Genomic DNA, 13,500 nt, shown 5'->3' with positions numbered 1-13,500 from the left:
AAAAATAATCATATCAAATTTTCCAGTGCATCGCACCGGTTTGCAACTAATATATCTAAAAGTTGAAGTGTAGAGTTTAATGTTGCCGCATTTCTGTTGAGTCACATTAGTGCCATATCATCAACCTATTTTCAATATTTTCTCTCTCTTTTTAAATTATTTTTCTCCTTATTAATTTGCCACTTTACAATTACACATTCTCCGACATTTATTTATTTTTACCTTTTTATCTCCCCACTACTCTATACCTTAAACTAATTACAATTTCTCCATCCCTTCATCTTCCTTTTATTTTGACTCTTCTTCTCCTCAATTTTTTCACTATAAAATTTGTTATTTTCTATTCCATTCAATCCATATTTTGCTCATTCAAAAAGGTGAATACTCTCTCTCTCTCTCTCTCTCTCTCTCTCTCTATATATATATATATATATTCTTTCTTTTGGTGGATTTTTTTTAGATTGATGAATTTTTATATTTAATTCTACTTTAGGCTGATATGATTTGGTTATATTTTAATTTTATTTTCTTTATTTGTTAATTACATGTTATCCTATGAAATTACAGAATCATTTAATGTTATTCTATTTCATAGCATGACTTGATAATTTGATGTTTATAACTATACATTTTCTTTTGAATATTCTTCTACTCATTTTCTTTTATATAATTTTATTTTTTGTCTCACATTCTCTTCCAAAAAGAAGATTGTTCTCTCTCTCTCTCTCTCTCTCTCTCTCTCTCTCTCTCTCTCTCTCTCTCTCTCTCTCTCTCTATTATTAATTCTTTCTTGCAACTCTATTTTAGATTGATGATTTTTTTTTTTTTTGTGCCTCTTCTCTTGGATGATAAACATTGGTGGTGTGTTTTTTGAGTTATATATCACATGTACTCTCTATCCCTCTTATAGTTTTGGTTTGACTTAATTTTTAGATATTATAGAAGTGAGATGATTATGTATTTGAATGTCTCTATAAATTATTTGAATAATATTAATTGTAAATTTGTGATAAGGTTTGGTTATCATAAAAATCTTCTTAAGAGAATGAGAATTCCAAATAATTAATTTTGGAACTCAAATATTTTAGTTGTAGAAAAAAAAAACCATAACATAGTATACGCAAGTTTGAATAAAACAGATCACTTGAAAAATAATACTATTTCTATCTTTTATCTCAAAAAATAATAATAATAATAATAATATTAATCAAATGCACCTAAGGTTTTTTTTTTCTTTTTAATTTTTAACTCAAAATAATGAATGATATATTTGTAGAGATGGAGAGATGAAAAATAATTTTAAAAATAATATCTCTAGTACGTTTTATAAAATAAATCATACCACGTTACAAAATAGTTATATATTCTCACGCATCGCGTGAGTCTGCAACTAGTTGTCTATAAATTATAAAACCTTATCAAGCAAAACAACCTACCAATATAACAGCCAATGACAATGTTTAACTTATGCCAGCTATGTTCACAAATGATTGCCAACCATGTTTGTACTTTGTCATCAACCAAAGGTCTTGTGGTGGGTCTCAAAAAAATCCCCAACTATATATGGAGAATCTAATGTAGGTCTAGCTAAATATAAATTTGCAGAAAACCCCCATAAAAAAGTGGAGTTTTTGTCCCAAATGTGGATAGGTAATATATAATGGGTGTGGATGCTCAAAGAAACTTAGAAAGACAATAATGACTATAAATTTTTTTTTTTTAATGAAATAATGACTGATAGTTTGGAGTTTTTTGTATTTTTGTTTTTTCATATGAAATTATTAAGTAGCTTAAACTTTGGAGTTAAGAATTCTTTGACAAATATTCGTTGTAGTTAACTCTACTAGTAAAATTTAATTTGTGAAGCCTTTAATTGTTGAATAAAAAATTTAGGGTTCAATTTTTGCATACATAAAAAAAAAAAAATAATAATTACACTTTACTCACCTGTGATTTGCCTTTAATTTGACTTGCCTACCCGACGTTTTAATTTTGACACTTTACCCAACCGAGGTTCAATCCGTTAATGCTCTGTAACCCACCTCCCTATCTGCCGTTACTCTAACACGTTTTCTTTCAAGATCAAAACACAAAACATATCCAAAAGTTAGGGTTTTTTATTGCTTAAGAACTTCTTTGAGAACATATGCCTAAAAAAATCAAACCTAAGTCAACCACTATAAATATCATATTTTCCTTCTCTATGGTGGGCAGTTTGATCGAATAGACCTGAAGACACTATTTAGAGCACTGACAGAGAAGGTCGGTTGGCAAGATGAAACAATTTGTATTATTAGCCAAACAATAGCCTGCTACCAAACAAGAAGTAAAAAATGCCAGGGAGCAAGTCTGAGAGCATATATATGGTTTAATTTTGTTGGACCTAATAGGCTTGGTAAGAAGAAGATAGCTCTTGCTCTCGCTGAGAAATTACATGGAAGCCAGGAACAATTCATTTCTATGGTTATGATATAAAATTCAGGGGGAAAACTCTTGTTGATTGTCTTGCTTAGGAGTTAACCAAGAAACCCTTGTCCATTGCCTTCCTTGGAAATGTAGATAAAGCTGATGTACTGACTCAAAATAGTTTGTCTCAGGCTATTCGTACTGGTAAACTTTCAGACTCACATGGAAGAGAAATTAGCATTAATAACACAATAGAGAACGTTGTAGAAGAATAGGTGAGAGGAAAGAGACAAGTAGAGAAGGAAAATATGATATTTATAGTGATTGACTTAGGTTTGATTTTTCTGGGCATATATTTTCATAGAAGTTCTTAAGCAATCAAAAACTCTAAAATTTTTTTATTTGTTTTGTGTTTTGATTTTGAAAGAAAACGTGTTAAGAGTAACGGCAAACAGGGAGGTGAGTAATGGAGCAGTAACGGACTGAACTTCGAGTGAATAAAGTGTCAAAATTGAAATTACAAGTAGACAAGTCAAATTAAAAACATATACAAGTGAGTAAAGAATAATTATCCTATAAAAAAAAAAAAAAATTGAGTGGTGTTTGAATCCGACAACAACGAGCTAGACATTGTAGATTGAAACACCCTTTAAAATAAAAAAATCCTTTGACAAGATAATACTTGTCATCAAAAAGATAAAGTCGAAGACAAATGATTTCCCATGGATTAAACTGAACGAATATGTAATGTAACACTAATTTCATCACAGATCAAAATCTCATGTGCATCGCTCGCTGGTTTTCCCTCCATGCTTCGAAGCCCAGGACACGCACCCCAGCCAATCGTATCACGCCACGTAGCAGTTATCGGCGCCGGCGCCGCAGGCCTAGTAACTGCTCGAGAGCTCCGCTGCGAGGGTCACAGCGTGGTGGTCTTCGAGCGAGGCGACCAAGTTGGCGGCACCTGGGTCTACACCCCGAATGTCGAATCCGACCCGATTGGACTCGAACCGACTCGGACCACGGTCCACTCCAGCCTCTACGACTCCCTCCGCACCAACATCCCCCGAGAGGCCATGGGCTTCAGGGACTACCCGTTCATCCCCAAAGACGACCCGGACAGAGACCCGAGACGGTTCCCGGGTCACCGAGAGGTTCTGAAGTATCTGCAAGACTTCACGCGCGAGTTCAGGATTGATGAGTTGGTGAGGTTTGAAACGGAGGTAGTGCGCGTGAGATTCATGGAGGAAGAGGAGAAATGGAAAATAAAATCAAAAGAGAGGTCAGGCACAGAAATGGGTTTGGAATTGGATGAGATATTTGACGCTGTTGTTGTATGCAATGGCCATTTCACCGAGCCTCGTGTCGCCTATATTCCTGGTATTTTTCCTAACTGCTCCTTTCTTTTTCTTTTTCATTTTTTTAGAAACTACAGTATTTTTTTTCTAATTTTGAGTGTGCTTTAGAACACTGTGGTGTAAAAACCTCCCATTTTAGCAATCAATAAGCCAAAACCCACCCACATCCTGGGTGGGTTTTTACTTTTTTATTCTAACTATGAACAGGTCTTAAACAAAAGGCCAAAAATGTAACATTATCCCTTTTAAGTTTTACAATTTTTAATTCCAGTTCTCTAAATAAGAGTTTTGTTTAACTAACCAAAACGGCATATCCCCTCAAAAAAAAAAAAAAAAAAACAAAAAGGCATAGTTTTTATTTCTTTCTTAATCTTAGGAAAAACGGTAATTAAAAAAAAAAAAAAAGCAAGCAAAACTGAAACCCCACCCCCACCGCCACCAGATACATGATCTGAGAAACCAAGAATGAGAAAGAGGGGGAAAGAGAGAGAGAGTGAGAGATCGAGAGGGAGAAAGGGAGATCGCTGATCCGCGAGAAAGAGAGAGAAAAAAGATTGCAGCACCGAAATCTTTGGTATCAGACATGTCAACTACAACTGTTACTTCAACTATTCATCATCAACATCATGATCTTTGTACAGTTTGTATCCAAAGTTTCGGGTCAAGTGATTAGGGTAGTGAACAACAAGTCCCATGTGATCGACTAGTATTTACTGGAAAGCCACTTTTCTTTCGATTAAGGTTGTTTCTGTTTTGAGGTTTCTATAGCTTTTAAATAGTCCATATCATATATGCTCTTGTAAGTTGTAAGATTGTCTTTTTTTTTTTTTTCCTTTTTTAATATCTTTTTTCTGATATTGAATTCTGGTGTTGGTAGACTGCTGGTTTTCTTGTCATGTAGTATGGCAGAAAGTTGCAACAATGGGGTGTTTGGTTCATGTTTGAAAATATGTTTTTTGTAGTTTGAAAACATGCGTGGAAATATAAGTAAGTGAAAAAGCGTATAAAAATGCACGTGTTGTTTAAAAACTGAAAATGTGTATTTGGGTCGGTGCCAAATAACCCTTAAGTTTTTTGTTTTTAATTAACATTTTTCATAAGATTAATAAATAAATAATTAAATATTAATTAAGGTCCAAAACGACGCTGTTTTGGTAAGTTAACGGCAGAAACTAACAATGTATTAACAGATAACTTAATTGGAAAGGAATGAAATTTGGAGGACTACAATGACAAAACCCAAACTTAGAGGATTGAAATGAAAAATTGTGAAACTTAGAGAGTGAGTTTCACATTTTGGCCTAAAAAAAAAAAAAACAAAAAAGTAGAGATGAAAGAAAGAAGAGAGAGAAATTGAATATTTTATTTTATTTGTCAGTATAGTTTATATTATTTTAATGAGATGTATGTAAAAATAGAAACTAAAATATTGGGTGAGTTGTAAAATAGAATGGTAAAATAGATAAAGTAGATTTTGAGAATACAAAATAGACATTTTTTTGCATTCTCATATGCTAGTGCTCATAGTAAAGGTCTTTTTTTTTTAATTAATTTATTTATTTTATTAGTATTTTGTGGCAGGAATAAATGAGTGGCCTGGGAAGCAAATGCATAGCCACAATTATCGTGATTCAGAACCTTTTCGAGATCAAGTATGTGCCACATCTTCTTCCCTTTTGAATGTGAATAGTAAGTTAAGCTTAGCAGATGATTTTTTTTTTTTTTTTTTATATATATATATATATATACTGCAGTTGTAAATTGATTCCCATTTGAATTCTATTAGTTCACTTCTTCTACTTTGAGAAATATTTCCATTATTTCACCTTTTTTTTTTAATGAACTGTTAAAAAATATTTTATAAATAAACTAAATCAACTAGGAATACAACATTCAGCTCAGATGGTAGATTTTTTACCCATTCATCAAGATTTGCAGATAGAACGGTTCTTTTAGAAAAGGAATTAGCAAGCTAGTTGCCCTCCCTTTTTACACGTCAAAACTACACTTATGAAAAGCACCTGACAAAGACCAAAACTCTTTAATTACATGACCAAACATAGTTTTTGAAGGCATCTGGTTGTTGATTGCTGTGATAACTCTTTAACTATCTTCTTCGAACTCCACCTAGAAAATGTAAAGTTCTCGAGCAAAACTTAATGTCCAGTTAGCTATTAAGGCTTCCACCAAATCTACTGGGTGAGGTAACATGATTTTTTAGCTAAGGGCTACTATTATATTCCTCCAAGAATCTCAAATCACTACCCCAATACCAGATAGGGAGAACTCAGAGAAAATCACTCAATCAAAATTTGCCTTTCACATTCCTTCACTTGGAGGGTTCCACTTGACTCGACACTTCAGCTGGACATCTCTAATTAATTTCCGCTGCACATCAAGGAATTCAATGAGGAGTTCCTTTGCTTTCGATGCCACTTCTATAAAGCCCATGTTTGTTGTTTTTCTCTGATCCTATTCCGTCTTTGTCAAAGGCTCCAGGTGATCATAGAAAAATAATGCCACTTTGAGATGAGGAGCTTGTTCGAACACTGTACAGTCTGTACTAACTGAATCAATAAACGATCTAAACTTCTTCTAAAATAAATTGAGGAAGCTAGATTCTAACCGCCACACTAATTGAGCCTGGTCACATAACCATAAGGCATGTAAACAATCTATTAAGTGTTCCTCATAATGACTACACTGAGTTTCCTTAAGGACATTCCATTTGAACAAGTTCTGCTTGGTCGGGAGAGACTCTTTTGCAGCATGCCACATGAAGTGCCTAATTTTGTTTGAAACTTTGAATTCTAGTAGTCCACTTAACAAAACATAATCTCTTATATTCTTCTGATATTAGGAGAAATTTAACAATGTGTAGAAACTACTTAGGGTAAATAAAGTCTAATATGCTTTGAATAACGAATCTTACCAGACCAATCATGTATTTTTGCAATGAGTTGGGATTGAGAACAAGCATATATGTAAACACTGCTCTGTAATTAGGACCTACAAGGCTACAACTAACTGATCATTATATTATTTTTCGGTTTCAATTCTTTCCCCGCGCTATTGATTAGCTTAGCCTACCTTATCCATTTCCTGCTTTCAACAGGTTGTAGTTTTGATTGGGAATTCAGTTAGTGCATTGGATATTTCTTGGGAAGTAGCTGGAGTTGCCAAAGAAATCCACATTGCAGCTCGAACGGTCATAGATGGAACATTTGGAAAACAGCCTGCCTATGATAATATGTGGCTTCATCCTATGGTAAGTCACCCACAATGTGATTGAGTGGCTATCAGGATATGTCAATCAAGTAATTCTTCTTCTTCTTTTTTTGGTTTTATTTTATTTTATTTTATTTTTTTTGGGTTCTATTTAGAAAATCTTCAATTTGTTTGATGAAATGTCTAGCATATATAAAAAAGAAATACTATATATAAATAAAGAGTATGTTAGGAAAGTTTCTGTTCACTTTTAAAAAGGATTATGTTTTAAGACATCCCAAGTTGAATTAGAAGACTAAGGGACTAATAATAAGGTAAAACTGAATCACTGATTACAAGAAAGGCTAATTGAAAATACTAACCTTAAGTTAAATGATGCAGATAAAAGATGTATGTGAAGATGGTTCTGTAAATTTTCTAGATGGGAGCATTGTCCTTGCTAACATCATTCTACACTGCACAGGGTATGCTGCATATATACTCCAATAATCTGGCTTTGGCTTTGATTTAGGTCCAAAACTAACCAAAAATGAAATAGTGAATGGTAATTAAAAGTCATTTATTTATTTTTTCAAGGTACAAGTATCATTTTCCTTTTCTTGAAACCAATGGCATTGTGACTGTGGATGACAATCGTGTTGGGCCACTATACAAGCATATATTTCCACCAGCCTTGGCTCCACGGCTCTCCTTTGTTGGATTACCTTGGAAGGTTTATCCCTACCTAAAAATATATAGTGTGACCTCGTTTATGGTTGGAGCTTTAATTTAATCTTATATAATGGTGGACGTTATGTTTTTGTATTTGGTTGGTGCCAGGCCATTCCTTTTCCCATGTTTGAATTACAAAGCAAGTGGATAGGTGGTGTTTTGTCTAATCGATTCACACTTCCATCACAAGAGGAGATGATGGGAGATGTTGAAGCCTTCTACTTATCACTTGAAACTTTTGGCACTCCAAAGCGATACACTCATTGTTTGGGTGATAATCTGGTAATTTTGGTCAATTCAGGAGCCTACAACATGACAGATTTTCATTTTTCCTTATTTAACTTTAATGCTAACATTAGGTATGGTGGCTAATGACCTATTTTCCATATAAATGTTGCTAAATTATTCCAAACTGGCATAATAAAACACTATAAGGGTGCCCTAATAGTGCCTAGCAATAGAAAGTATTGCGTCTGGTAAAACTGACTTTATTAATAGTAAAAGACCAGCCGAGGTAGAGGTAAGCTATTTTTTGGCTAGTGAAGGCAATTAGACTTCATTCTTCTAGTTCTGATTTCTTACTTAATATTAATTTGGTCATGTTGAGAAAATATTTTGGATGTTGTTGTTCAGGTAGAGTACAATAATTGGCTTGCGAGTCAGTGTGGATGTCCTGCATTTGAAGATTGGAGAATGCAAATGTTTTTGGTCACTATCAAGAGCACACTAGCTCATCTTGAATCTTACCGCGATAAATGGGAAGCTCAGCACTTGGTTTTGCAAGCTTATGAGGATTTCATTAAGCACACCTCAGAATAAGTTTGCTAGTGATAGATCATAGATGTGTCTTTACTTAATCAAGTTTCAGGACTCACCATTTTTCATTGTATCTCACATGCCAAAACCCTAGTCACCTTTCTATTGTTGGCTTCTATTTCTCTTGTTTAGTCATTGTTCTAAGTAGTAATGGATGTTAAGAATAACTAGTAAGTTGCCTGTGCGATACACGGATAATGTTTTAATACTTTATGTAAATTATTTTTGGAGAATGTTGTACATGTATTATAGCATATTTGTTATAAAACTTTGTTAGTAATGAATTCATCATAAGAAGCAATAATTATAAATTGCATACACAAATCCATTATAAATATTTTGTTCAAGTAATGAGCAATAAAAAAAAAACAACTTTGGAGTAATATTGTATAATAAAAAATTATTAAAGCATGTTAATTCATTCTATATTATTGTTCTTTATTATGTGATGTAATAAAAAGCATCATTGCGAAATCTTTTTTTTTTTTCTTCTACTTCAATGCTTTGTTTTTGCAGTATGGCAATGCTTGTAAATCTTGTTGAGAGGTATATTATCGTCATCTGTTTCTTCATCTTCAACGTTTGAAGTTTGGTCCGTCCTTATTTGTTCAATTTTGAGATTTCATTACTTTTTCCTTTTGTTGCATCATTTGTTTTAATCACTAATGAAATTTTACAAAGTTTGGATCTTGCAAAGTTTGGACTTGTGGATTTGTTGTCGCTAAGATTTTGCATAGGTATCCACATTCATATTAAATTTTAGTTATGTAACAGCTTTTTGCAAATGATTTTATATTTTTTTTGTTACTTTATAAGGAATAGTGTAGCAAAAGAGTTAATACAGCATATTTCATTGTGTATTTTTTTTTTTCCATATCTTTTTGTCATTTAAATGTGCATAAAAAATCTTAACAACTGTGTAATTTTCAAAACCATCATTTAGATTAAATTCATTCCAACAAAGTAGGAAAATGTATTTTCTTCCTAAAATTTTCTTCAAATAATGTGGGATTTCTTCTCCAATATCAATCTGCATATGAGGAATACATTTAATACATATTATGATCAAAAGTTTTACAATAATTTAATAATTAAAATAAGTTGAACCCCAGTTTCTTTTTCAGCAAGATCTCTTGTAGATTTATTCAGAATTTTCTTAGCATCTTGATCAAATATCACAAAAGTTGTTTCACTTGTTGCATCAAAAACTTCAATTTGAATCATGTATTTGAAGTAGTTGCAATTATATATATAATACTTATAGTGAGATGAATATATTATAAATATTTGGAGAGTCTGTAATTAATGTGAGTGCCTTTAACTTTGGGATAGAGAGATTAATTTTTATTTCACATTTTGCACACCAAAATGATCATGATTGTGGTTTGACCTTCCTTCCCTAAAGCACACATGAAATGTAATACCAACCCGTCGTTATATCAATGTTGGTTGTTGCAATGCCGTAGCAGTTCACATCCTGCAATGAACTTTGAAGTTAATATGAATTTTTTTTTAATGTAAATAGTATGATGTATTATTATTTTTTCATGTCAATGATGAGTATAATTTGAAATGATTAATAAACCTGTTTTAAAGGATCTCATTCAATGCATTTGATCTCTTCTATTATCTTCATATTCTTTAAAGATAAATCCTCCTATGAAAATTGTTTTGCATATATTTTTTATCTTTCTTGTATAGAATCGTGTTTTTGACCGTTCCCATCATTGAATTTTTTTTCAATGAATATATTATGTAAATGGTATTTTGTGAGATAGTATATGCTATTTATCAGAATTTTTTTGTTATTAATAATTTTAAAAATATGCATCTATCAATTATTTCAGCAACCTCAAGAATCTCAAGATTTATATATATATATATATATTTTTTTTTTTTCCTTTGTACAAATGACTTTATGCATTTACGAGCTTAGCTTGTTTTATGCACTTATATCTTTGTGAGAAAAATCTTGACATCTTCGTGTGATTGTTGTAAATTGATCTTCAAGCTTGTCATGAATGATTAGTCAATAGTCATATTGGTTTTGATACATGCGTAGACTTGTGCTTATATATCTTCCTACACTTTTATATTTTTTTGCTTAAAGAGCTCAACCAATGTAAATCTCAAAATGAAAAGAGATAATGAGCTGCAAAAGCCGTCGCACATACTAGTATTTGACTAGAAAAAAGGGAAAGCGACTTTTATGAATATGTATGATGCCCAAAAAGCTAAAGACTTGTTCATCAAATTGAAATATCAAAAATTTCAGGCATCGATCTCAAAATGAGATGTATTGATTCAAAATGATCAAATTTTATGATTTGTAAAGAAGCCAAATGAAAAGTTTCAAAGATATGTAATCATTTTCTTATGGGAGGTCATATATGTTCATTTCTATAATTGAGATAGACCACTTGGTTTAGTACTAGTTGTGTATGACTTGATCGAATTGATCATTAAATCTTCACTCTAGACTAAGGACTATTCCACACTTGATATACACATACAACATACATGCTTAATGTTCAATGAATGCTTTATTCATTTATTTGATTATACTTGTTTAAATGTGATGTGTGTGTGCTCAACTATATATGGATCAATCCAAAAGGATTTTTGATCATTTTATCTGTTTTTGAAAGTGATTTTTATCATTCTTTGTGTTCATGTTTAGTACTTACTTTGTTTTTCATTATTTAAACATGTTCTGTGTTAAAAAACTAGTGTCAGAATTTTTGGTGACTCGTTTTGGCGACTTGCCTAGTCGTGAGTCCCAGTTGCGAGTTTTGGCGACTTGTTTTCGTGACTTGCCCAGTCGTGAGCCTAGTCACAAGTTCACACATAATGGTTTCGCAACTCACTCGCGACTCAGCTCGCGAATCACTAGTCGCGAAACACCCAGAATCAGCTTTTTTAAAGATCTTTTTCATAGGAATCTTGTTTTTAAACCTCTCCCATCCTCTCTAAAACCCTTCTTTCAATAATTTTTACATCAAAACCTAACCAATTTGAATGATTTTTCATTCCATCAACATCTCTAAGGTAATTTTAAACTCTTTTCATTGATTTGGATCCTTGGACTATATTTTGGTGAGTGTTGTGCTCTTGGTTGGGATTTTCATCGTAGGTTGAGAAAACTTCATTTTTGTCAAATTTTTATATGGGATTGGTTTCTTTTGATGATTAGCTTTGGATGTTGGCCATTTATGGCAAAAAGAACTTGTATTTTAGAATTTACACTCAAAACAATAATTTTTAAAATAGCTTATTCAAATGCTTAATGTATCTTTAAAAATAAAAAACGCATATTTTCACATTTTTACCAAATGCTCTATGGTTTTTAAAATGATATTTTCAAAATGCACGTTTTAAAAACGCTCGTTTTTAAAACGCACCTTTGTGAACAGCCTATCCAACAGACTCTTGAAATTAGAATGTCCTCCAGTCCATACGATTTGGGATATTGTATATAAGTTTTTATTCTTTTTCAAAACTACATTAATAAGTAATAACAATTATAGTTGAAATTATATTATTTGATTTAATTATGTAGCATGATTTTTATTGATTTTCTTATATATATATATATATATATAGAAACATAGAATATTATAAATTTCTAAATTAAACCTTATAGTCAAGAACTTATTTACAAACACAATATTATGCTTCTTCAAAAAAAAAAAAAAAAAAATCATGCCTAAGTGTTTTCAGTTTGATAGTCAAGCTTAAACATTAGTTTGTGTTTGACTTGTTTACTAAATAAACAAACACAAAGAATTTTTTTTTTTTTTTTTGAGGTGAGTTCAAATTTTTTATGAATAATTTAATTCATTTACAACCTTATGTTCCTATAATTATTTTTTTCTTTCTCCTTATTTGCCCTCATTCATTAAAGACATGAGCTCTCACCTTGCATTGAATTGTATTGGAATTGTACTGGTAGGTTTATATGAAACAACGTAAGGGTTTTTCTAATAAAAAAAAATACATGGTTTTAAAATACAAAAAATTATGCTTAATGCTACATCTCATTATTTAATTCATTTCAAAGGAAGAGATTCACATCAATCAATAAGGTCCTATCATGTAACGCTCTAATTTTTCATTTAATCTTTTTAAACTTTTTTTTTCTTTCTTTCTTACTGTTATCCAATAGATTATAGTAATTTATTTTTAATGTTATGTACAATATGAGCTGCTCTTAACAATTAGCCGAAATATTATTCTCTACAAAATGGGCCACCTTTTAAAAACAAACCAAACCTTATGAAAAGCCCAAGCCTAGTTATTATTTTACATATTATGACCTAGGTCTGACCCTTCCTACGTGTAAATCAAAGCCAAAACTCTTACCCACTTACAAACTTCTTCCGCCTCTCCCACGTGCAAATGATACTTCTAGAAAATTCATGCTCATGAAAGCATGTCTTCTATTTTTTCTCAATTTCAATTCAATAAATTTTTGTTTTCTAATAATGTTCTATGCAATTTATGTAGGCAAATTCTCTTTGTCATTTGTCATCGACCAATGCAAAAAAAAAAAATATATATATATATATATAAATCTTGAGATTCTTGAGGTTGCTGAAATAATTGATAGATGCATATTTTTAAAATTATTAATAACAAAAAAAATTCTGATAAATAGCATATACTATCTCACAAAATACCATTTACATAATATATTCATTGAAAAAAAATTCAATGATGGGAACGGTCAAAAACACGATTCTATACAAGAAAGATAAAAAATATATGCAAAACAATTTTCATAGGAGGATTTATCTTTAAAGAATATGAAGATAATAGAAGAGATCAAATGCATTGAATGAGATCCTTTAAAACAGGTTTATTAATCATTTCAAATTATACTCATCATTGACATGAAAAAATAATAATACATCATACTATTTACATTAAAAAAAAATTCATATTAACTTCAAAGTTCATTGCAGGATGTGAACTGCTACGG

General features: G+C 31.5%; 1 protein-coding gene across 1 annotated transcript; it reads left to right on the top strand.

The window, feature by feature from the left end:
- Nucleotides 1-3,056: 3,056 nt before the first annotated feature.
- LOC111998364 (flavin-containing monooxygenase FMO GS-OX-like 4) lies at nt 3,057-8,752 on the top strand. The gene is made up of 7 exons (XM_024030465.2): nt 3,057-3,786; nt 5,346-5,416; nt 6,880-7,032; nt 7,374-7,456; nt 7,569-7,704; nt 7,812-7,985; nt 8,337-8,752. The coding sequence occupies exons 1-7, from the start codon at nt 3,216-3,218 to the stop codon at nt 8,520-8,522; spliced, it is 1,374 nt and encodes a 457-aa protein (XP_023886233.2). The 5' UTR covers nt 3,057-3,215; the 3' UTR covers nt 8,523-8,752.
- Nucleotides 8,753-13,500: the final 4,748 nt, after the last annotated feature.

The sequence above is a fragment of the Quercus suber genome, unplaced genomic scaffold, assembly GCF_002906115.3.
Source record: "Quercus suber isolate HL8 unplaced genomic scaffold, Cork oak 2.0 scaffold_46, whole genome shotgun sequence".
Classification (NCBI taxonomy): domain Eukaryota; kingdom Viridiplantae; phylum Streptophyta; class Magnoliopsida; order Fagales; family Fagaceae; genus Quercus; species Quercus suber.
The sequence above is the reverse complement of the archived record's forward strand: the minus strand, read 5'-3'. Positions and strand labels throughout refer to the sequence as shown.